Source organism: Drosophila miranda, chromosome XL (assembly GCF_003369915.1).
Source record: "Drosophila miranda strain MSH22 chromosome XL, D.miranda_PacBio2.1, whole genome shotgun sequence".
In the NCBI taxonomy this organism is placed as follows: domain Eukaryota; kingdom Metazoa; phylum Arthropoda; class Insecta; order Diptera; family Drosophilidae; genus Drosophila; species Drosophila miranda.
Genome location: NC_046673.1, coordinates 19396231 through 19420338, shown reverse-complemented (window position 1 = coordinate 19420338; position 24108 = coordinate 19396231). Strand labels below are relative to the sequence as shown.

At 43.9% G+C, this 24108-nt stretch overlaps 2 protein-coding genes across 7 annotated transcripts; one reads left to right on the top strand and one right to left on the bottom strand.

Annotated features, from left to right (window-relative positions):
• Positions 1-102: 102 nt before the first annotated feature.
• On the bottom strand, positions 103-22728 carry LOC108164307 (sn1-specific diacylglycerol lipase alpha). Of its 6 annotated transcripts, XM_033389696.1 has the most exons (16): positions 22081-22722; positions 20619-20807; positions 10089-10183; positions 9865-9971; positions 9682-9786; positions 9503-9604; positions 9111-9288; positions 8624-9043; positions 7633-8157; positions 7433-7574; positions 7263-7367; positions 7053-7180; positions 5855-5878; positions 4951-5083; positions 3107-3243; positions 2188-2277 (listed from the first exon to the last, which is right to left on the bottom strand). In XM_033389696.1, the coding sequence occupies exons 3-16, from the start codon at positions 10181-10183 to the stop codon at positions 2271-2273; spliced, it is 2208 nt and encodes a 735-aa protein (XP_033245587.1). In that variant the 5' UTR covers positions 20619-20807; positions 22081-22722; the 3' UTR covers positions 2188-2270. The 6 variants fall into 6 exon arrangements, with proteins under 6 accessions (XP_033245581.1, XP_033245565.1, XP_033245572.1 ...); XM_033389674.1 differs by lacking the exon at positions 3107-3243 and having other exon boundaries at positions 104-2277; positions 22081-22728; XM_033389681.1 differs by lacking the exon at positions 3107-3243 and having other exon boundaries at positions 104-2277; positions 20619-20802; positions 22081-22728.
• LOC108164323 (aldose 1-epimerase) lies at positions 13746-15143 on the top strand. The gene has a single exon (XM_017299980.2). It carries the CDS (start codon positions 13824-13826, stop codon positions 14994-14996), a length of 1173 nt encoding a protein of 390 aa, XP_017155469.1. The 5' UTR covers positions 13746-13823; the 3' UTR covers positions 14997-15143.
• Positions 22729-24108: the final 1380 nt, after the last annotated feature.

The following is a 24108-nucleotide window of genomic DNA, read 5'->3' as shown; positions in this document are numbered from 1 at the left end:
ATATCGTTAGTTCTGACATAATTCCCATTAAGAACACTTTGACTCGGGTTTTTTAATTTTTTTAAAACGTTTTATTAAAATTTGTCATCGCTTAGGGTTTTTCTCAATTTAGCCAGTTGGCTCCACAAAAAAATATATTTATATATGTATATGTATATTGCATTTATTCACTATTAAACGCCAGTGTTAACGCTAAACTTCTTAGGTATTTGGTATGCAAAAATTGTTAGGTTGTATTTTGTTTGTTTGTTTAATCGCATTGGTTTGTTGTTCGTAAAGCAATTGCAATGGAATATTGATTGGTTTGTCGGTTATCTGTCTGCATCGGCTGGATAAGGTACTGCTTTCTTACAACTATTAAACATTACTTTCGTTATTTGTGGCAGCTTTCTTGGCCACACCACCTGCTCCGGCTCCAATGGCCACGCGAGTGCGGGAAAATTTACTAATGGACGTTGGGGATGAGGACGCAGCCGCGCCAAGGGCATCGATCCGTATGCTGGTGCCGGCCGGATACACGCAGCCCTTGCGTTTGCGTCCCGATGGAGAGCTATGATTGCTCCTATCACCGATTTGTACTAGAGTGGGTAAATCCTCGCTGCGCGTGAAAACAAACTCCTCCGAGGACAGACGCTTGCGAACTCTTCCGCCGACCACGTCCGGCCGCTTGCCATTGCTAAGCGGCGAAGGTGAGGCGGGTGCCACAATAGCCGGGGTCTCTATGCAGCCACCACTGCCGCCGATGACCGGGAAATGAGACTCTAGCACGCCGGGACGCATGAGAATCTCATCCAGATGGAGTACGCCGTTCAGCTGTTGCTGTTGCTGCTGCTGCTGCTGGTGCTGGTGCTGCTGGTGCCTGCCGGGCGTAACAAACTGCTCCAGCGAAGAGTTGGCGCTGTAGTAGCTCGTGTCCGTGGAGCCCAGTCCGAGTGTGCCGCTTGTCCCTCCTTCGGAGCACTGGCTGTGATCGGATCGGGTGCAGCAGCCACGCTGCGAGTCGCGGCCACAGGGACAGTGCGGACACAGGCGCAGGCAGTGCTCCTCGGCCAGGATGTCGCTGTCACTGAATGTGAGCTTCTTGGCTGCCGGTGCCTGACGCGCCGACTCCTGATCGCCGTCCAGCTGGTCGGCGGACTTGGAGCTGGCCCCACACTTGACAGTCGCGGATGGGGGCAGCTGTAGCCGTTGCAGGCTGTGGGCCGAGGCGGACTCGAAGCTGTCGTCGCTGGAGTTCAGGCTGTGCGGCTGCTGGTCGGGAAAGATGCGTGGGAATGTGACAAAGACGCGGCCCATACGCTTGTACTGGTCCAGATTGCGGGTATCCTCGGCACAGCCGGCCAGGTTCTCGGTGAATTTGGGCGCACGGCGCATCACCTTCGGGGTGTGCATCTGTGACTCGAATATGTCCTCGAGCGGTACCTTTGGAGCACTGACGGCGCTGACACCCATGTGCTGCAGATACCGCTCGATGCTGTTGGCCAGGCTGATGGGCACACTGGTGCGAGACGAGACGCTGGATATCTCCGAGAGGGTCTCGGGACTGGCCAACGGTGCCAGGCCATACCAATCGTCGTGGAGCAGATCAACGCCCGCATCCGAGGCCCTGCGCAGGGCTGGCACCTGGGCCAACGGCAGCGTACGAGGCTTCCTTTCCGAATGCTGGCGACCCAGCAGGGGCAGCGAGGGCGGCGGTGTCAGTGCCATGTCGAAGGCCACCGCTTTCAGCCGTGGTACTGCCCTCTCGCTCTCCGCATTCACAATCACAGTGGCCGTCTCACTCATCAGCGATGGACTCTGGCGCATGGCCACCGTGGTGATGCTGTCATCCAGGGCGCTTGATATGTCGTACGGTGTGGTTGTGTTGTTGCTCATCTGGCTGCGTCCAAAGATGCTGCCCGCTATGGAGGAGGCCTTGCTGCCGCCACCCACAGTGCATATGATTCGCTGCTGCTGAGCCTGGAGCTGCTCCTTGGCTGAACCATTGGTAAAGGACGTCTCCAGGCAGAGCTTGTGCTGGGCCGTCGGCGTCAGCAGAAGGCAGTTGCTCAGGTTCGTGTAGGAACTTTGCGATGGACGCTTGCAGTGCAGTGTCTGCGTCTGCATCTGTGTTTGGTGCGAGATGGTCTGGCCCTGATCCGGCTTCACTTCGGTCTCATTGTCGTGACCACTCAGCTTGGGCGCCTCCTGATCCGTATCTTGGCCTTCGTTTGATGTGGTGGAGAATGCATTCGAGGTCTGGCGTAATGGTTTTCGTGGCCCACTCGTTGTTACAACCTAGCGAGAGAAGAGAGTGTGTGTGAGAGGGGGAGAGGAAAGGAGCAGCAAGAGATACCAGATGAGTGTACTGATATTAAGTAAATGTTAATCTTAAGCCTATGTTTGTTTTCTTACTAAAATTAATTATCAATCCTGATTTATACAGCTTGTAGTTAAACATATTTGTATGTATGTATGCGGAAAACAGACGAGTAGATGTGGATAGGGGATGCGTGTATATGTATGTACAGTTGGACAGATGAGTGTGTAGTAGTAGCTGGATCGAGCGAGAGACTGGTGCAGATGCAGATGCAGTGGCATAGCGAGTAAGTACAGTTACGTCAAAATGTTCGATAGGACAGCCAAGCCTTGCATTGTTGGTTGAAAATAAGTAAGAATCTGAAGTGGTGTGTATAGGTGGTTATGGGGGGGGGGGGGGGGCGGGGGTTAAAGTACAGTTGCTAAATGGATGGTAAATTTCGGGGGAAAGGGGGGGTGAAGTGCTAGCTTATCGGTGCAGGACACAATATCGAGATTGGCTTTTTCTTGTACATAGTAGACATCGAGTTCAATTTATGTTTAGAGAGTTTTACAAAATGGATAGGTTTTTCTTATTTGAAGGTTAGGTTGAGAGCGGGAGCGAAACATATATAGTATACATATATATATATATATAGAGAGAGAGAGAGAGAGAGAGATAGAGACTTGTAATTCGGGATATTTTAAGAATTTGTGTTTGGATTTGTTTACTTTTAACGAGAGCAAAATGGAAAAGTTTGTTGTCTTTTTAATGATAATTTTTGTTTTTAGTAGATTTTAGAAGTACATAGATGGCGGGCGGTTGTACCTGGTATCTGTATTTTGTGTTGTCGTAGTTGTAGTTGTAATTGTTGTTGTTGTAGTTGTAGTTGTAGTTATTGTCGTGTTTTCATTACGTTTACGAGTTGTACATGCCTTTACGGTACGTTCTCTACAAGACACGACCTGTGCACATCAATCATCGATTCGGTTTGGTCACATACAAAATCAAATGGTATTTTGTTATCGGTTATCGTTTATCGGTTCAATTTCACACACACAGACACATCGATGTCGAAAAAAAAGCAAACGAAAAAGCAAACATAATTAAGTTCATCGTTGAATACAGCAACAGTTCGTCAGATACAAGTAGATTTACCTACATATAATAAATACTCTGATCCGATCCGATCCGATCAGATCAGCTAAGGGGCGGGCGGGGGGTGGGGCCATGGCGGGGCAGGGAATTCGGGGCATACCTACAGCCTAGATCCACTACTCTCTCACCTAGCAACTAGCTAGCGCACACATCATCTAATGGCTGAGACCTCTTCCCAACTCAACCGTAGCGGAGATGCATATATGAGTATATTTGTATACTTTTCTTTTGTTTTTTAGCCATTCAAAAGCTTTACGACAATTACAAACATTCCCATGCAGCAGATGTTTCTGTGGGTATGTGTGGGTTGTTGTGTGTGTGATTTTTGGGTGATTCAATTGGTGGTATTCAGTGTGGTTAAAGCATAATGAAAGATTGAGAACTCAATTAACTTACCAAATCAAATACAAAAGAATGAAATCAATAAAAATCATTAGAAAATTATACCAAGCATCAATTATTGTTTATTGTGCTCGTCTCTTGCGTATCCACGTGTTCTTTCAGCAGATACAAATAATAATTTAAATGAAAAACAATTTAGAATTCCTAAAACTTCAAAACAGGTACTCATTCGTTGAGTTTCAACGAGTAGCGAGTGCACTCCATACCCAATTAAAATAAATATTTTTCATACAAATGTGTATATATTCGTCATACCAAAAACAAAGAAAAAGACAAAAACCAACATTGAGATAAAGAAAAACGCAAAGAAATGCAAATTACATGTTTTTAAACTTAAGAGATAATTGAGTCGTACAAAAGCGAATATTCATGTACTATTATGTACTATAACTTAGGATTAACTCCATTGGCAATGCCTCACCTCTCAGCCATCGATAAATACAATAGATTGGACAGGGGTTCAAGTGCTTTGTTTAGTTTTGGCTAAGTAATCTGGCTCCTCCTCTTCTATTTCTTGGACATACATACATACATACTTGTAGTATCAAAAGGAACAACAAAGAATAAGTTCTTAACTATCGACAAGCAAAAATCAATAAATTAATACAAACAAAATTAAGTGCCGAACAAAATTCATACAAATTATAAGCGATAAGCGGCCTTACGACTAGACAGCATTATAAAATAATTAAACATATTGTACATATAGATAGGCATTAAATAGATATGTTTGTGAGTTTGTCATGATATATGTGGGCCGAAGTGTTCGATTGGCTTGTTTTTCAAGTGGTTTCTTGAGGTTTTTCTTGGGTGTTCGGTAATGGGCAGCGAACGCTTTTCGACCTTACCACTAGACTAAGGCAACAAAAAAAAAAAAATACAACAACAGTCGAGCTAACTAACTAGATCGGTGCTTCATGTACTAAACATATTAGAGGCTATATACGCTATAGGACAACACGACGACGGGAAGGTGGTGGTTGGTAGTAATCATCAAAAGTCTATTCAATTCATTCCTCGGGAGGGGGCATTGGCATTGATCCATCCGATCAACTGGCTGTTGAATAGCTGTGCACGGAGGAGGTGCGCTCATCGTCGAACTCCGAAATTACCTTCTTGAGTGCAGCCAGAACCTTGTCAGGCATATGATCCTGCAGCATTACCGGTGATATGAGGACCTCATCAAAATCCGTGGAATCGGCCCAAATAGCCTGGTATACGGGCTCTCGACTCTTTAGCACATTTCTGTAAAATATTTCAAGCACATCATTAATACAACACATTCGTTAAATAGTATCTGGATATATTGTATATTTGGATAATATGTGGCTATGGCTAAATTCAGTCTACTTTTCTAGTATAGAGTTTAAATTAGAACTTGATGCTGGGGTTTCTTGGCATGCACATGGGGTATTGGTATGTATATTGGGGTATATATAAGGAAAAAGTATTTCCAGGCTAAGCCAAGCTGGGAGAGAGAGAGAAACACTTATAGAGACACTTTCTAAGGAGTAAGGGTAAGGAATGATGCATGCATCGATTAACTTTTTGTTTCATTCATGCACTAAGGAAAACAGAAGATGACTAGGAGATCTCTGAAGATGGGAGGGGGATTCCCACTAAATTCAACAACGAAAATACTAGACAGAGAGAGAAACTGTATGTATGTGTTGGTACATGTGTGGGTGTGCGTGTGTACGTGTGTGTGTGTGTGTGTAAGAGAGCGAACACGAGCAAGAGTGGCATAGACATATACAGAAAGAGATAAGGAGGAAGAGAGAGAAAGAGAGACAAGTTACTGCAGTGCACTGCTCAAGCTCCTCTTTCGGTTTCTGTTCATTCTGTTGGTTGCATGGAGGGATGCATAGGATGCACAGGATGCACTTTGTTTCTATGAAGTTTGTGGATGCATGTGGCATGTGGCATGTGGCATGTTTTGTGTGTGTGTGTGTGTGTGTGTGTGTGTGTGTGTGTGTGTGTGTGTGTGCGTGTAGTGTAGTGTTATTGTGTGCCTACCTCCAACCACTGTCGTATTTTTGCCTGAAAGATATGAGTATTTTTCGTACATTATTTTCTAGATTTTTTTTTTCCTTTTCTTTTGTAGTTTTTTTGTTTGGAATTTTTGGGGCAGGAGTGGGGCACAAACGAAAAAAAACAAAGTTCAACAACCAAAATATGCAATAACTGAGCACAAAACAAGAAAAAATAGGACAAATGAGAAACTTTTGGTGGGGCGGCAGGGCCCATTGTTCGTTTAACAGATTTCTGTCGTACTCTCTGCCCATGGATGCCATGCCACGGAGGGGCAATCAATTGGAGGCCGGGCTGCCTTAGGGGTCACAAAATGCGCTGGTTTGATCCCCAAACTACAGATTACACGCTCTTTTGGGAGCATTCTATAACTAGAATGCCATGCCGGTAGAGGTTGAAGGAATGTGTGCACCCACGTGAGTCTTACGTAGGCACAACATTGAAGCGAAAAAGCACGAATTTATTCGAGTTAATGAAGGGACTCAGGAGCATATACTGAGAGACATTTATACTCATCAACCGCTGAGAATTGTAAAAGTTACCCAGCTCCAGGACCAGGAAATATCACTATCAATTACTGAATGGGTTGCTATAACGTACAGATACGTATAGGATAGGTCGCAGAGGGTGCAGAGGATGGTTCCAGAAGCCTGCCAAATATTTGTTCTGTAAGATTATCAATCTATTTCCAACCTGAGCGACTTGTGGCTCTGGCTAGGATCTATCGTGGTCTGCAATTTTAATAAATAAATAAAACAAGTCTATCTATCGAGCTCCAAAGCAAACTTTCGTTTCACTTGTTTTACGAGGCACCCGCGAGTCGCTGCACGTCTCTGACGTCATGGGGAAGAGGTGACTCAGATCGCAGCTTGAGCGATGATCTCTCCAGCATTGAGCTGCGGTGATAAGGCCGATGCCGTTTCCGAGGCTCATTATCACACAGCAATTAGCGTATTAGCGAAATGGGGCTTGTCGCAACCTTCAAGAAGCGGATCTCAAATCAAATGAAACAACAACGAAACGAAAACATAACAAGGGGATCGGTTCGGTCCGCCTGGGATCAGAGTGGGGTTCAGTAGGGGTTGGAGAAGGAAATAGATGCGTCAGCGTCCGCGTCCGCCTCTAAATTTAGGGCTGTTATCAACGGACAGGCTACAGGGCCAACAAAGCTGGAGCTACTCACTCATCGGGCTTGGGATGATGCCGCACTATGTGTATGATGCGACCGGGCGGATATAAGGGCTGGTGGAGCGTTAAAGCTATTGAGCTGTCCGTCGGATGGGCGCTGGTCGAACGGGCCGTTCCACGCTCCTGCAAAAAAATTTATCGCCAAATTGATTATTCGATTCTCTTGAGGGAGCGGAGGGGGCAATTCGATGGGTGGATGGATTACCTCCTGGTACTGATTGATGTGCGTGTCCTGGCCGGACATATTCACCACAGATGTGGGCTCTGGTCCGCAGCCACAGCAAATTACCGAACAGGAAATGGTTTTCCACTGCGAAAAAACGGCGCACAACAGGGGTTTAAATCACGTTAAGAGGGAGATAATACTGCTCCTACCTTGGGGTCCACACTACGCTGAATGGCATTGATGAGATCCGCACGCAGGGCTTCCATTTGATTGAGGCCAATGCGCGGCACCACATCCTTCCCAAGCACCACCGAAGTGATGAACGATTTCGAGTACTCAACGGCAGGCATACTGAAAAATGCAACAATTAAGGCCACAGCCAAATGAAGAAGATATTTCTAGTCCCCACCTGAGCAAACCCCCAGGCGGTGAATAGCTAAAACACTGCAACGTCGGATGCTCTGGCTTGAGGAGTATCGCCAGAATGGCAGCCGTCCCAGCGCCCAGCGAGTGCCCCACCAACACCAGATCGAACGTGTGCGTCTGCCGCTCTGTGTTGCGCTGCAGTGCCCGCTCAATGAGATTCTCCTCGAGCAGTTTGTTCCGTATGTAAATGGCCGTCTGGACCATGCCCTTGTGCCCCAGCCAATCGTCACGCGGCGGCTGCAGCGGCAGCACCTCCGCCTCGGCATTCAGATCGGTGAGTATATCCTTCATGCTCAGCGTACCCCTGATGCTGATCACAATCGACCGCTGTGTATAGTCGATGGCCACAAAGAACGGCGTCTCCCCCACATCCACATGATAGGTGGCATATACGATGTCGATGTCGCCCAGCTGGAGGGTTTTCTTCAGTGCGGCATAGTTGCACAGGCAGCAGTTGTCCTGGATGACATCCGTGTCATCGCCACTGCCACAACAGCAGCCAAAGCATCTGCAAACACACAATAATGATGAACATTGAGTAATCGAATAGGACGAAAAGCAAGGCTATGTACAAGAAAACCCTGGAACATAGAACTTTCGACACACGAAACTTGTAAAAACCCTCTATAATGGCGAGTCGGGGAGACTCACAGCCCACAGGTCTCTGATGTTTCAGAAGTATACGCCCAGAGACAGTCGTTTCGGATACTTTTTAGCATTTTAAATCCAAAAAGTACTTCCATTTAAGAGTATTCTCTTCACATTTTATTCCATTTTCCCTTCCCTTTCGTAAGCGAATGATTCCACCGACCGAGGAGTGCTGCCGCATGACCGCGTGCCACTCTTTCCAGATAAGGGTATAGTATAGTGCCCTAATGCTACAATCCGCTTGGATCCCAGTGGCAGGAAACGCATTTTACCGACCGAGAGGCCGGCTTGCCCCCTAGTGTTGCTCAAAAGAGTATACAACTCACTTCAGTTCGGGCAATAGATGCCACATTTTAGTGCGATTGATGATCACATACATGGGCCAGCCGTAGGCGCCCTGGGCAAAGTACATATAGTGGATGACCGTCTGAAAGAAGTCATAGTTTTTGGCATCGTTGAGTGCTAGGAACTGTGTCCGCTCCGTGATGGGTACACCGCTTAGGAACTCGTAGGTGCCGTTCTTTCGCTGCCTCACAATCGCCTCGCGCTCCAGACGCTGGAACTTTCGCAACAGCACCAGGCCGGCCACCACATCCGAGGGCACCACATCGAGTTCACGAAAAAAGTCGCTCAACAGGCGGGCAATATCCGTGAACGAGTTGCGATTACGCTCCGTTGAGCCCATGCAGCAGAAGAGCAAACGACAGCGATGATCCCAGCTATCCTGATAGGCGCGCATCACTTTTCTGTCAATGATGGAATACAAGAGGTGTTCAATGAGACTTCGATTCCATAAGGAAGGTATCTACTCACCTCTGTCGCCAGTTGCGATTCATGCTGTTGCTGCGCTTGTAGTTGAAGCGCGACTCTGTTTCGCGCATCGAACGCTGGTACTTCTTCATCTTCACCCACGAACGGCCGGCGGCATCAAAGGTGCACCAAATGGTGATCAATGTGATCAAGACCAGGGCCCAATTGCAAATGATGATGGCTGGAGATGGAAATTCAAGAAATTCATAAATGAACAGATACATTCGTTAGCAAAGCAACGAGTGATATTCACTCGCTGTTGAAAACCCCATCCTTGCGATTGTACAAACATTTTGGCTTTGATTTCAAATGAAGATGTCTTCATCTTCCAGAACATTTTTCAAGACTAATTTCAATGATTTTGTTTGTCAATAAATTACCCCTCAGGCACTCACCGACATAAACCTTTTTGGGATCATCAATGGGCGATGTGGCATAATAGTGGCCCAACCAAACCGAGCCGACCGTCAGCCAGGCGATATCAAATAATATCACCACTAAAAGGGAAGTCGGAAGGAAGACAAAAAATTATTCATAAGTTTCTTGTCTTGGTTTGTGTTCCTTGAATACTTACAACTCTTGAGATATATCCATATATTGATAGAATTACGCGCCTCGGCATCCAGAATGCTGCCACGCATCGAGATCACACAGATGCCTATTTCTACGCATATAGAAACTGCAACAAAGAAACGTCGACAAATGAGTCTATGGGCCAGTTTTGAGTCTAGTGAATGGGGATTTTTGTAATACTTACAAAATAGTATTAGCAAGTAGCCTATTAGATGATAGAACAATAGTTTTATGCTTAAAATTCGTGTATTATAATCAAATATAACCAACGAGACGCTAACAATCACAAAACTGTCACATTAACACGAAGAATGAGAGGATTCGGAAAAAAAAAATATATAAAGAGAAAAATGGAGAGATATATAAGTGATATATAAATATATAGAAGTAAAGAGATGATCTGCGTACCATATAAAATGTATCGTCAAGAGAAATGCTCCAGGCACCACGAGATCATCGGAGCCGACAGACCAGCGACGTCTGAAGACCACAAGTCCAGGCATCTGCAAATCCAATCAAAAAAAGAGAATAAGTGATATGAAATATAAGATTCAAGAGTTTGCAAGATTAAATCTAAGTTTAAAAAAATGGTTAGATGAATTGAAAGAAAGATATAGGACACAGCAGGACACATGGAATACACAGAGAAAGATAGAATATGGATCTCTAGATCTATCGAAGAGAGATATTCATGGAAAACGTTAAAGGAAGGAAGAAAGGAGAGGGTTTTTCTTTGTTTAAAACCAATAAATCTGTAGTTTAGGGATAAAGATAGGGGCGGTTATAGGGTTACTAAGGGGACAAAGGGGCCCAGCAAACAGAGACAATGTTCAAAGATTTATAGCTTTTCTTCAGTTGGAAAACATACATACGAATCAAACTTTAAAGTATATTCCTGAAGACTGTGGTTTTAGGTATTGAACATTGTAGAGGACAATCCTACGACAAGGCATCGAACATGTCTGGAAAGTATAAGCCAGAATTCTGAGCCCGGCTCCGCGCATTCCCCTAATTTGATTGGAGAACATGTTGCAAAGTTTAACAATGAGAAAACTTTGCTTTGATTATCAAAAACACGCTGGAAACACGCTGGAAACACGCTTCGAAGGCGACGAAAGTGCATACTAGCGGCTCTAGAAAGCATTGCTGATGACGAGTCACAAAATACACTCGCTATGAGGCGACGTGTATCGCGAATGAAATGCAAAAACTCGAATTTTGCTTTATGTTCGATGATTTCGAGGACGGAAATGCTCCCGAAGTGGAAGTTTCCAATCAACTTTTCTTTAAGCGATGAAGACATCCACAAAGCCATAAAAGTTTAGGTATTTTTTGTTCAAGAGAATTGGAGCAAGTTCCAAATCTACGTGAATACAATACAGAAATAGCTCTTCGGATCAATGATCTGTCGAACTATTCTTTTCGCAATTAGATCCAATCATGGCTGCTAGGGCCCTGTTGAGGGTTGATCCGGCACTGGGTCTACTATCCAATTGCTGAAAAGTCTACTTACAGTTAAGCCACTATTCACAGAAATATGGACAAACAGAAGCAGATCTTGGGGGGCAACAGGCTAGAGCGTAAACCTTCTCCGCCTCTCTAAGATGTGACTATAAATCGTGAATTATTAATACAATAAAATCACTCTACACGGAGATCGATTCCAAATATACGACAAGACTCCACACAAGACTGAGCTGTGCATTAAATCAGTGCTAATGCTTTTAATTATGAGTGTTCCAAGGTTTAGCCTCATCAAAGTCACAAATGCAGCCCTAGGAATGTTTCAGTGCTTCAATCTCATGGAATCCAGGCAAAAATATGCAAACAAGGCAGAGGTTGAGGTCCCCCATTCGATTGAATGCAAAGCAAAGCATAATCGACAGGGGAAAAGCCAGAGCCGAGAGGTGGAAACACCACATAAAGCAGAATAATTTACATATGTACGTGTGTACAGATATTGTAGCTAATGATGCCATTGAGGCCACCATCGGGCATCGGATAATCATGTGTAAGCGTTTAATTTTCCGGTGAATCACACGACACTCAATATAAACACGCAAATAAAAGAGCATTCGATTTTGCACATGTTTCCGTTAATACATATAGATCCAGAGGTAAAAGCTCTCTCTCTCTCTCAGCCCCCTATATACTCGTATAATCTGTGTTATTAGTGAAGTATAGTAATACGACTAAGCGATAAGTCCAAAAATAGTACAATTTCCACATGACTTTCGTACAAGACCAAAAAAATTAAAGCTCTTTAATCTTTCGATGGCTAAACCTTTTAGCGGACTCTTGAAAATCTGTTGTACATATGTTTATGCGTGGCATTTCTTGGACTCTTGAATGATGCAACAGAATTCCATTCCATGATCTGGTATCTGGGAAAACTCGTGCCACAACTTAAAAGATATTGGGGATTCTTTCTTGGTATTTTATTTGATATTTTCTGGTATAGTTTTTAGTATTGTTCTTCAAATTTTCATATATTTTTGGAATTCTACCAAGCATTTTTATTTAGATTATTTTGAAATTTCTGGTATTTTATAGTAATTTCCTGGTATTTTCTACCGTTTTTCTAATAATATTTAGAGTATTCTTTTGCGTACCACTAAAAAACATTCCCCTAAACGAAAGGCACCACAAAATCATAGATCAACCCCCGTCTAAAATGTACAAAATGATTCCAACCAACGCTGGACTCTGCCTCAAGTGACAGGCAATGCCTATAAAACATTTTCTTTTATAACTGACTTTTCTTATCAGATAGGGAAACGGTTTTGCGAAAGCCAAGCATGTCTAGGCGAAATATGAAAGGTGAATCAACTAAAAGTTCCAAAGGCCATAAAAACCATTGGCATTGGCCTTCGATATGAACTTTGGCCCAACGAACAATAAATGGGGGCGGGAGGGTGGGCTTTGGCCATGATTTTGCATTCATTTTGCACTCCGTTTGCCGTGTGGCCAATGAGCCATGACATGGCCCCCATCAGGGGAGGGCAGGTGCGAGCGAGGCTGAGCAATTTTCTCTATTCAAGAGAGAGACGGCCATTAGAAGGCCATCAGAGGCAGGCATTGTCCAAACGCAATGCAGCTGCTGGTCGCTGGTCAGAGACTTCTTTAAAATCGAGTTTAAAGGAAATGAACTCTGGGATAAAATGATTCCCCATGAGAAAAGCAGTGGAACCTTTATGAACATTTTGTGGAGTATTCAAAGATTATTCCTTTAAGGAATATTTACAAATCCATAAATATTCGCGGATCATGATATTCATCCAGGAATAGTGTTGTTAGGAATAGTGTTGCAAAGTGTTCAAAGGCTGTCGATGACCTCCCAAAGAGGTCTTTGGCTTTTCACAAGCCTGATGATGGTTAATGACAAGTCAGATCTCATATTCTAATATTCTAGCAATAATAAATAAACGATATAATTGCCATTATAAATGATATAATCATGGCCCGCTTATTGCCCGAATAATTATCTACCAAAGTCCAAAGAGTTTTTTTCTGGTTTGTTTTGATTACTTTCTCTGTTTCTGTTTCTGTTTGGCACTCGTTTACTCGTAAATCAAACATAGATCCCCTGCTTCTTATTTGGCTTGCCGCCTGTGGGGCCTGGCGATAAGATAACTCCATTCGACGCCACTCCGTTGCAAGTCCACGCCGTACAAACAGGTGGCATGCACTCAACAACACGACGAGGGAATCCGTGGAGCAAACAAATAACCCCTGATGGGTGCCATTAACATCTATAGATTGGACGATAACTCAATTACAATGAATCATTCATTTAATCAATCATTCGTTTATTCATTGCAATGGTGATACGGCACGAACTTTGCATTGGAAAGAACGATAAAGCGAGTCCATTCATGCCTCCAGATTTTATTCTGTGATTCTTTTTTGAGTTCTACAAAGTGTACAAAGCCATGGTTCTAGTGGAATCTAGAGCATTTCTCCCTCAAGAGAATTTCGATATCTTCTTGTGGTTCTATCGTTTGTGCTTCCATTCGCTTATGCGAAATTTATACACCGATGTGGGACCTTGGATCTTTAATTCAAATTCAAACTCAAATAAAATTAAATTCGAATTCGAAAAATTACAAGTTTCAATGGAAAAAGTCTCGTCTCAATAAAATCATGGTTAAAATTGTTGAAGACATTTTTGGCATTGCCACAAATCCGTTTACGAACAAGGCCCAAGTGATACGCCGCTATACCATGTCGAATACGAACCATTTGTCCGTGGGTATCATCACGTTGGGGGCCACCATTCAGAGTCTTCGAGTGCCTGATGCCTACCACCAGATGGCGGACGTGGTCCTGGGCTTCGATGATGTCGCCGGGTATCTGAAGCACCAGGACTTGAAGTTTGGCTGCACTTTGGGCCGTGTGACCGGGCTGGTCAGCAACGGAGAGTTCATCTTGGAGGAGCACCGTGTGATCGTTTCGAAAAATCTCGACCAGAAGCACAACATCGAGGGTGGGTTTATTGGCTTCGATAAAGTCATCTGGGACCTGCATATGATGCGTCCGGATGGGATCACACTGCGACATGTCTCGAGAGAGGGACACGAGGGCTTTCCCGGCCGCCTGGTTGTCATGATTCACTTTACCATCGACAACGAGAGTCGTCTGTTTATCCGGATCGAGGCCACATCGGACAAGTCCACTCCGGTGGACATTAGCAATCACACGTACTTCAATCTGGCGGGTCACAAGGCCGGCGTTGAGGGTCTCTTCGAGCATCGCTTCTTCATCGAAGGCAACGAGATAATCGAAACGAGCACCGACGACAATCTCCTGCCCACGGGCGGCTACAAGTCCGTGGATAACTCCGTCTACGATCTGCGTCTGCCCGTCTTTATGGGGGATCGTGTGCGGCAGTTCAAGGACATGCCCGTGCCCGGCTACCACGTGACGTATGCCTTGTCCAAGGGCCTCACAAATCTGAACACACGATACCTGGGACGCTTCCTGCACTGTCCGTCCGGACGCTTCATGGACATCTACAGCAACCAGCCGGCTCTGCATTTCTCCACGGCCAACAAGTTCCCCAAGGAGTCGCATGGCGAGGATCCCATTATGGGCAAGAACTGCACACGATATTGGCAGCACAGCGGCTACGTGCTGCAGCTGATGGGCTTTCCCGATGCCTGCAATCAGACCATGTTCCCCACCATCATCGTCATGCCGGGTGAGAACTATTTCCACGAGACCATCTACCACTTTTGCGTGAAGGAGTCATGGCAGTGCTGTGCCACAAAGGAGGAGATCGAGGCCATTGACAAGGATTTGGTGAGGAATTCATAAACGCATAAAGGAAATCCACGGAGATGGTGAAGGAGCAATCCCCAAGAACCATATTATTACGATATTTTCAAGAGGTTTTCTTAAATTACGTGCTGGAATGGTGTTTTACAGCCATTAAATGCTTCAATTTCTGCAGAGCAAAAGGAACCAAGAAAATTACATTTTTCCTCCTACTTACCTTTGGGGTTAATTGCACCACCCTCCCCCCCTTCGGTCTACAGCCCCTGATTCCCCGCCGTAATTTTCAGGTACTTGCGTGACTTGCTTTACCCACAAAGCAGGAGAAAAATATATATAATAGAAATGACGACGTTTTGGCGGTTTATTACAAGGGCGGGTCGTGTGCCCCATGTGGAGGCATGATAAAAATGTGGAGCCTGCGCTTTGAGAAAGGTAAACAACACACACTCCCTCGGTGGACGGAGTGGGCGGTGGTAGGCGGAGTAGGCAAAGATTTGGCCAACGAGCCGCTAATGTGTAGTCATCCCCTTGCCCCTACTAATGGGGCACATGGGCTATTTGGGCTGTGTATAATTATGAAAAACAGAGTGCATTCAGAGTGTTCTTAGGTACCATAAACGAACGGCCACATTCGTAGCGAGTGGCACGCAAAAATAGAGAGAGAGAGAGAGAGGGAGAGAGAGTATTCAACACGAGCGTAGACATCAGAAACATTCGCATCGAAAGGAAGAACCGACATCATTTTTCGCAAACAGGAAATTCCCATCAATTTCCTTGTACCTCAAGCTGCTTTCCCGCGCCTCGGATGAATCACAGCCTAGATCTATCTGCATACGACAGACAGCCTGTCATTATCAGACAGCAGATTGACGGACAAAAAACAGGAGAGAGAGGAGAAAAGCCGTTCCCGCTCTCTCGAGTGCTTAATGAAGGATGGGGATATGGAATAGGATCAGAATCAGAATCCAAATCAAACAAAAAAGCTAAGCCCCCAACAAAGTTGTGCCACACACACGCACATATCCTTTTGTCCTTTTTCGTTTTGTATGGGGGGGTATGGGGTTGGGGTTGCGCGTCATAAAAACAATGCCATCAGGAAAGCAGAGGGAAGACAGCGGCCGTCGTGCTAACTAAAAGGCCAATGCCATGCCACCAGGCAACAGGACAAGCAGAAAGGAAGGAGAAAGGGAGAGAAGCAAGGCAAAAGTTGCGGCAGGAAAAACAAAAATAAAGTTTTATGGCAACGGATGACATACCATTTTAATGGAACGATATACCACAAAACGATGATGCTCGTCACGAGCAGGAGCATTACGGATGAAGCCTCAAAAGCGGAACAGATCAGCTTCTGTCACTTACAGATACTCTAGATATTCGAATTACTGCATTTTATAATCGACTTTGCAGATTGTAAATGTTTTTTTTATCTAAGGAGATTTTTTCTTAGTTTATTCATTCGAAAATCTATCGAAAAATGCCAACAAATATGAGTATTTCGCTTAGAAGCTTTTTAGACGCAAAGTTTATCCACGTTTCAGTTCATAAAAGGTTCTGAGGTCCAACTTCCAAAGATAACCCATGGACAGGTTCTTCCTCTTTGAAGTCCAAGGGGAGAAGTCCATTCCGTCGGAAGGTTTAATTGGAGGATTCCTCCTCGGTAGACCTTCCGTTTGGCTTCTTTTGTGGATCTTGCCAAAGATCTTTCGCGCATCATGCGGCAGTGCTCCTCGGATTCGTAGGGATTCCCCTTGTACATGTTCCGACTGTACTTCAAGCGCCTGTATTCGCATATAAAATAATGTCAAGGCTACTCTGAAAATTCCAATTGTAGGAGGGAGGAGGGAGAGGGAGAAGCTTTGTTCTTGTTTGCTTTCTCTTTTGATGAAAGGGGACGGGACGGGACGGGACAAAAGGCCAAAAGGATGAATGTTTGCTCATTTGACATTTTTAACCAATTTCGGAGTAGTCTTTTGGAGAGTGAGAGAGCTCCTACTCTCTCTTTGCCATTACATTCCTTTCTCTTTCACTTTTCATTTTCCTTTGCATTTTTAATTTCTTTTTGTTGCATTTTGGTATTTATTACATCTAATGGAATGTGGCAAAAGCATGAAAACTCTTGGCCGCACCAAAACGGAGGGGAGAACGGCAGGGCAAAGGGAAGGAAACAACAGAAAAGTGCCCGAGAACCGGAGGAAATATGTATGCAAAGAATGTTGCTGCTGCTGCCCGAAACTGTTATATATATTTATTTTATTTCCTTTTATCTGGAAAAAAAGTTTTGTCCATGCAGCAAATCAGAAGTTTACAGATTTTCCAACAGCTTCCAATTCATTCATTGATCGAACTGAAAACTTCTTCCGTGTTCAGAAAGCATTCGAAAGCTGCATATTTTATTAAGCTTTGCTGGGCAGGAAATGTAACAGGGTTTCGAAATTCCTATAAGCTCATTTCTGCTTGCCCTTCATTTGCAAATGTATCCTATAATTTATTAGTTTTGCTGTATTCTATGCAAAAATTTAATGAAAATTCCTTTCAAAAGCAAATTCTTGAGCATTTTACAGCCGCTTCCACTGGCTACTGCTTGTGCAAGTGACTAAGCAGTGAATACAGTGAAACATTCTGTAAAGCTATACTCTACGCGTATTTAAACGAATGAATTCAAATGCCTGTCAATCCAATCGTTCAGTAAATCTTCCGGTAAATATCATACGTACATATACAAACGCAAGTGTGAACACACTCTCACGCGAGAGAGTGTTTGCCGGCTGCATTAGGCAATGAAAACACAATGGCAAAAACAAAAGAGAGCGAGAAGGAGCGTGGAGAGTAGAGAATAGCGGCTGAGTGGAGTGTGGAGTGTGGAGGGAGCTGGGTGCGTACGTGCGTGCGTTGGTGCCTTGCGTGTGCATTGAGAATGTGTCTGGGCATAAACAAAGAAGGAATCAACACACACAAATAAGCAGCAACACGCATACACACAAACGCCCGAGAACAAGTGCAAAGCTTCTTAAAGCTGCACGGAAAAGAGAAGAGAGAGAAAGAGACGAAGCCTTTGCCATGTTCCGCTATTCTGTGGCCCATTGTTATTCAGAGAGGGTACTTCTCTGTCTTCGAGAGTCTGATGGTTTTGAGCAAGACTTTGCACTTGCAGGTAAGAGACAAAGTTGTAGATCAGCAGAGGGTATCAAAAGTTTCGGTAATCGTGGCTAGTGTTCGCTTCTTGTTGTAATTCCTGCCGCTTATGGCCACGGGAGAGATGAAGAGACGCGGTAAAGAGAGTTTGAACACTGGCAGAGAGCTAGAGCGACAGACGTGTGAAGTAGTGCAGCAATTTTTGTCTTTTTCTTTTTTTTCTCATTTTCCTTCTCTGCAGTTTCTTCATCAGCCAACAACAGACCGCGCAGCAGGCAGTAAGAATGCTCCAAATTTTAAGTGCCTGCAAAAAATATGCAATACAAAAAACTGACTACAAATACACGCAAACACGTGTAGCGAGAGAGGCAGAAAGAGTGAAAGAGCGGTGGCAGAGGGAGAGCAAAGCTGAAGAGAGCGAGGGGGGGAATAGGTAAAGATGGTGGTGAGTTTTCAAAGTTCCACAATCCCCAACACCCACCCACCCCACAACAGTCTTAGCCCTCCCCAACCAACTAAAAGAGAACACGCGTGTAATGGCAGAAGAGACAACACGACACAACACACAAAAACGCAAACAATATCAAGGTATATACATATAATAAGGTAGCAGTTAATGCCCCCATATTGCAACCCAAGTCTGGAAGATAACACTTCTATTCGAAGTATCGATATCTCTCTTGACTGTAACGGTAAAAGATTCTGGCTTTCACTCTCTCTCCCAGTGCACCTTACCTTCTGCTTAAATATACCTTGGGACAATAGCAAACCAATACAGAAGCAGCGCAGCCAGCAGCAACGATTTTCATTCCTGCACAAACAAAATCCGCTAAAACTCGCCGATGGTCGTCGCCACAGGCGGTGCGAAGGTTGGCGGAGTGGCGGGGCAGGCTGTGTGTAGGTGAGATTGGTGATGGTGGTTGGACGTCGACAGCCATGTCGCGTCGCCTGGCGGCAACTTTGACATTTGCATGTGTATTATGCGTGTAACACTTTGTGTGTCTGTGTGTGCGAGGGAATCTGCCAATACACACAGGCAGCACATCAGCATCCTCTTTGGCCAAATGGAAAATCCTTCAAAGTTTCTGCCTTTTTGGACAGATGTCTCTTGACATTTTCTCTCACGCCTCTCTGACATATGTATAAAAGAGGCGGGGGGTCCTCTCCGATTAGATCTTAGCGTGTCCACCCATGAGCTAATTTATGGGGAATACACGCTATCCTTGAGAGTGTCATCTTTTAAGCGTGTTTTTTCTCAGCCCAAAAACTGTGATTAACTTCACTTTACTTGCTTTGAATTATCACTAAGTTTGATTACTTCTAAGAAAAATCTTCCTTCCTTCTGGAATCATACACAACATGCCCTTGGGTACCCCGCTTCACGGCTGGGGCTGTGTTGCCCCAAAAATAACTAACCCTCGAAAGTGCTTGAGTCTGGGCTTGGGACTACGGAAGTTTTCTCCATGATAGGAAATGGGCATTGAAAGGAAAGCAAGAATGCCTGGACATGGACACTGCCACTGTCTGCTCATACAACAGTTTCCTCTCCCGTGGTGCTGACGTTCGTTCCCTGCCTACCGATGGCTGGGAGCGACCCTCGTTTTGCTATCTAGCTATCCAGCTATCCCAGCCATCAGGCAGGCGTCGGCCATCCCCCATTTGCCACCCACCTTACCTACTTTTCAACCATTGCCTCTGCCTATGCCGCTGCCGCTGGCGCCGTCAACCAGAGCGCATCAGCAGAAATTTGTCTATTTTTATCACTTTTTGTGTTTTTTTTTTTTAATTTACCCCTCCCCTGCTGCCATGGCTGTTGTTGCCTTTGCTGTCGCTTCTTGTTATTTGCTTTGCTTCTTCGTCTCCATTCGCTTTTTTTCCATTTCTCATTTCGCTAAACGTTAATTTTCATTTCAATTTGCAAAATCATTCACACGTTGCCACACGTTTTTCGGGGAGTTTAAAATTTAATATTGGGGATGACTTTAACAGCTTTTCAGTTCGGGGGATATTGAATTGAATTTAGGGGTTGATCTTTTAAAGTAGAAAATAGGATTGATTAAATATAAAGATTTCAGATGACTTGATGACATGAAAACTAAGAGAGATAGCCTTTTTCTAGCCAAAAACCATTTGAAACATTTATAAGAACAATCGATATTCAAGGGTATCAAAAGATTCATCACCAAAGTTAACATATTTTTCCATTTATGAGTAAGTTGTCCATTATGTTGGTCCCTGACACTGTGAATAATTTTCTATGGTTGATCTCGCCCATAACTCTGCTGCCTGCCTGCCTGGCTGGCTGTAACCGCGCTGTCCAAACTTTGAACTACATTTTAAATTTCATTGTGTGCTGTTTTCATTACATTTTGGCCGTGCTGTGTCCACAATTTGGCAAAATTACAAACTAAACAGTACAAGTATACACATGTGTTTGTGTGCCTGTGTGTGTGAAAGAGAACACACAGTAAATATGTATGTTTGGTATATGGAATATGAGATTCTTATAAGAATGGAAGGAACACATACCTCAATTTTGTTGCCAGCGCGACCGCTGGCAGACGTCGATGCTGACGCCGCTGCTTAGTTTACCGTTGCGTTGCCGTTGCCGTTGCGCTGCGGTTGACAGAGTTGCTAACTTTATGTTTGGCTGTTAGTAAAAACTTTTCACTTAATCTGCTGCTCCTCCTTTTTTTGCTTGATTTTTTTGTTGCTGCACTTTAAAAAATAAATGTTGAAACGGTAAAAACAAAAACGCACTACTATTGAGAAAGCTTTACAAAGCTTCACGCTTGGTTTCATTAGCATTATTGTTGTTTATGGTTAAATCTTTTGTGGGTTTTACAAACACTTTCTCGCACAAAAGACGGAGAGAGAGAGTGGGAGAGAGAGCGGCCATGGATTGCTCTGCTGTCGGTATCAGTGTAACCAATTTAGCTTTTTGTTTTCGCCAGAATTTGGCCGTTTTATATTCCTGTACATTTAAATAAGTAATTAGTTGCTTTGCCCTTAAAGACGTTTGCACGACCCGAAAAGCTATTAAAATGGTAAATAATAATTATAATAATAATAAAAAAAGTTTCTAAACATCTGTCAAAGCAGTTTTTAAGCAGTTGTGGTTTCGGTTTAGGTTAAATTGAAAGTTAAACGCCAAAATCTTTCACTTCTCCCAGAGAATGTCATGGTTTTTTGGTATCGTAAAATTGTTAGTTACTAATAGTCCATTTTATAATCTAGCTTCTGTTATTCTGCTCTGCTTTGGGGTCACTTTGGAAATTACTTTTCGCACAATAACTTTCTCCTCTCTTCTTAGGGTTTTCCTGAATAACTTGACTTCTTCAGCAATTTCCTCCCGCGCAGAATGCGGAAACATATATTATTATTTTGGTATATTTGTCAATTATATCACGGAATTAATCTGATTTACATAATCGTTTTATTTTTGGTCTTTAGTTTTTGGCTTTTTTATGGAAATTTCATGACAGCACTGCTGCCGCCGCGGTGCCTGCTGCCAGTATGTACCGTTTTGATGGAAGTTTCACTGCGTATTGGCGCTGGGGCTTCTGCTGTGGCGCAGCTGCATTTAATGAGTCTGAACTTTCACGCCGCTGCAGCTGCGGCAAAATCAGAAGGCAGCGTCGTTGCCGTCACAACGAGACGCGACAGCTCTGCCGGCCTTGTCGGCTAATTACCGGTGACCGGTAATGCAGGAGCCTGCGTCGCAGTTAAAACTGCGCGTGGGCGTCGGATGCGGCACGTTCGAGTAACCCTAATCCCGCCCCGGTGGATTATGTTGCCTCCAAAGACTGTGTGCTCTAGTGCGGATACGGATCGATATGACAGCCGCAGTAGCACCTCACCGCACCACGCTCTTGCTCTCTCTCACTCTCTATCTAGCATCACACTCTCCCAATCAAATATTCTAATTGGAATCACACAGAAACGCATCGACAACCAAGGCCATTGGAAGAGGGGTATATACGCTCATTACCATTAAATTGTTTGCTCTTGGACGGAGAACGAGTTGTAGGAGTAGGAGCAGGTGATGACCTCGAAACATCATTCGAGTGCAGTTATTTTACAGTTTCTCTTGCGAATCTACTAGTTGGTATTTTGGGCGTCTACACAGAAACCAAGCAACACCACCGCACCAAAACCAATACCACCGCCAGCAGCAGCATCACCATCACCGCACCAACCCCGCCGAAACATCGTTAGTCCATCAGCATCCGAAGAAATCCGCCGTTGACGCCGGCGTCGCAGTTGGCTTGGTCACAGAAACGACGGTGGATGGCTTTGGTTTCGTTTCCATTCCATTGCTTTCGCTGACGCAGCGCTGCCGTTAGCGATGTCGAAAAGATGCCGCGCGCTGCCGATACACCTTGTTGTTTTGCTTTTTCTTTGAGAGTAGTTTTTTTGCTTTATGGATTTACACACACGTTTGCTTACGGTCCTTTTTCGGTTGCCAATCGATTTATACACACTCCCTAATCACTATTACCCCAAAGTCCTAATACAATACAAATCTCGATTTACAATATGGTTTTCATTTATGCACCGCGTATAAATCTTGTATTTTATAAAAGACGCGCACACGCAGCGACGATGGGGGACACTGGGGGCGGCGCAGCAGCCCGCTGTCTGGCTTGCAGTGTGACCGCGGACTTATCGTTAAAATATACCGTTCGACCCTCAGAAATATACCTAAATATACCGTTTCATTTGAAAAATATACCGTAAATATACTGACGAATTGAAATTCCATAATACTTATTCGTTGTTTTTGATATTCGGTCGAATATTACTAGCTACATAGAACCTTCAGCTCTTCACACATAGTTTTATTCCATTGATGAATGAATTTCCCACAAGATATGCTCTTGAAGTACTCCCTTTTATTGTGTTGTGTCTAAAAAGATTTCAACAAAAAGGTTCACGAAAAACAGTTGCAACGTCACTTCTAACATATTGCTGGTATTTGAAGACGTTGCTTGTCAACTGAGTATAGACATTTGTATACCCTATTTCGTTAATTTAATATGAAGATATCAAAGCTGTTTTTAAGCGTGTTTAATGAGTTTTTTCCAGATTGATATGTTTTAGACCTATTCATGCATTTGATTAGTGTCCTGTATAAAAATCTCGATCTCAATACATATTCTTGGTCTCTGTAAGAAGAAAATAAGCTGCAAAATTTCGTTGTGAAAGCTTTAAAACAGAGACTGGCTAGTTTCCGCATATATGTATTGGAGCTAGATGACAAACATTTCCTCAGTTCTATAATATGCTTTTCCCTAGGGTATGCAGAATGTTGCTTATTTTTCAATGTTGCTGGCCATACAAATTTAATGTTGCCAACGGAAAAAACTTAAGTGGTTACATCCATGTTGCTGCAGCAACATGTTTTAAAATACATTTTTGAAACGATAACGATTTTTAAGTAAGGAATGCGACGAAAGTGGGAAAGTAGAGACATTGTTGCGATGAAAAATCCCTCCAGGATAAGAAGATTTTAAATTTTTTTTGTTCTTGCTACAATATGCCCATTTGCAAGGTAAAAAAAAAAGGTATGGAAAACAGAAAAAGGCCTCACAATCTACAGCGCATATTAGACACCCCAGTTGTTAGCAACCATACTGTTAACAAGGCTTCTAAGCATTCTCAGCAGATCAAACACGGTGAGATGAGGTTAATAAAATCATGTAATGTTGCTGGGCCTTTTCCTCATTGTCCCTACCTCTTTTTTTTTACCACCAGCGCAGATTGGGCCAGGCAGCCGTTATTTTGGCATGAATTCGAAAAATAAATTTAAATATTTGAGTGTCGGTACAGTTGATTATAATGAAATACATGTAAACTAAACAAAATTTCGGAAAATACCCATGAAAAATACATTCCGTTAAATTGTACATATTGCTACCGCATTTTGGGAAGCTCCTTTGAACTTAAAGGATCAATTGACGTTTCATTTCATGCCTACTTAGGTTTAATGCTCTGACTTTATTTGTTTAAACCTTAA

Excerpts from the sequence above, each read along its gene's own strand:
- LOC108164307 (XM_033389674.1), bottom strand. The coding sequence starts at position 10,183 with ATGCCTGGACTTGTGGTCTTCAGACGTCGCTGGTCTGTCGGCTCCGAT. Across the intron at positions 9,605-9,681 it reads ATGGATATATCTCAAGAGTT|TGGTGATATTATTTGATATC; the intron begins GTAAGTATTCAA and ends CTTCCCTTTTAG. Across the intron at positions 5,879-7,052 it reads CATCATCCCAAGCCCGATGA|GCAAAAATACGACAGTGGTT; the intron begins GTGAGTAGCTCC and ends CATATCTTTCAG.
- LOC108164323 (XM_017299980.2), top strand. The coding sequence starts at position 13,824 with ATGGTTAAAATTGTTGAAGACATTTTTGGCATTGCCACAAATCCGTTT.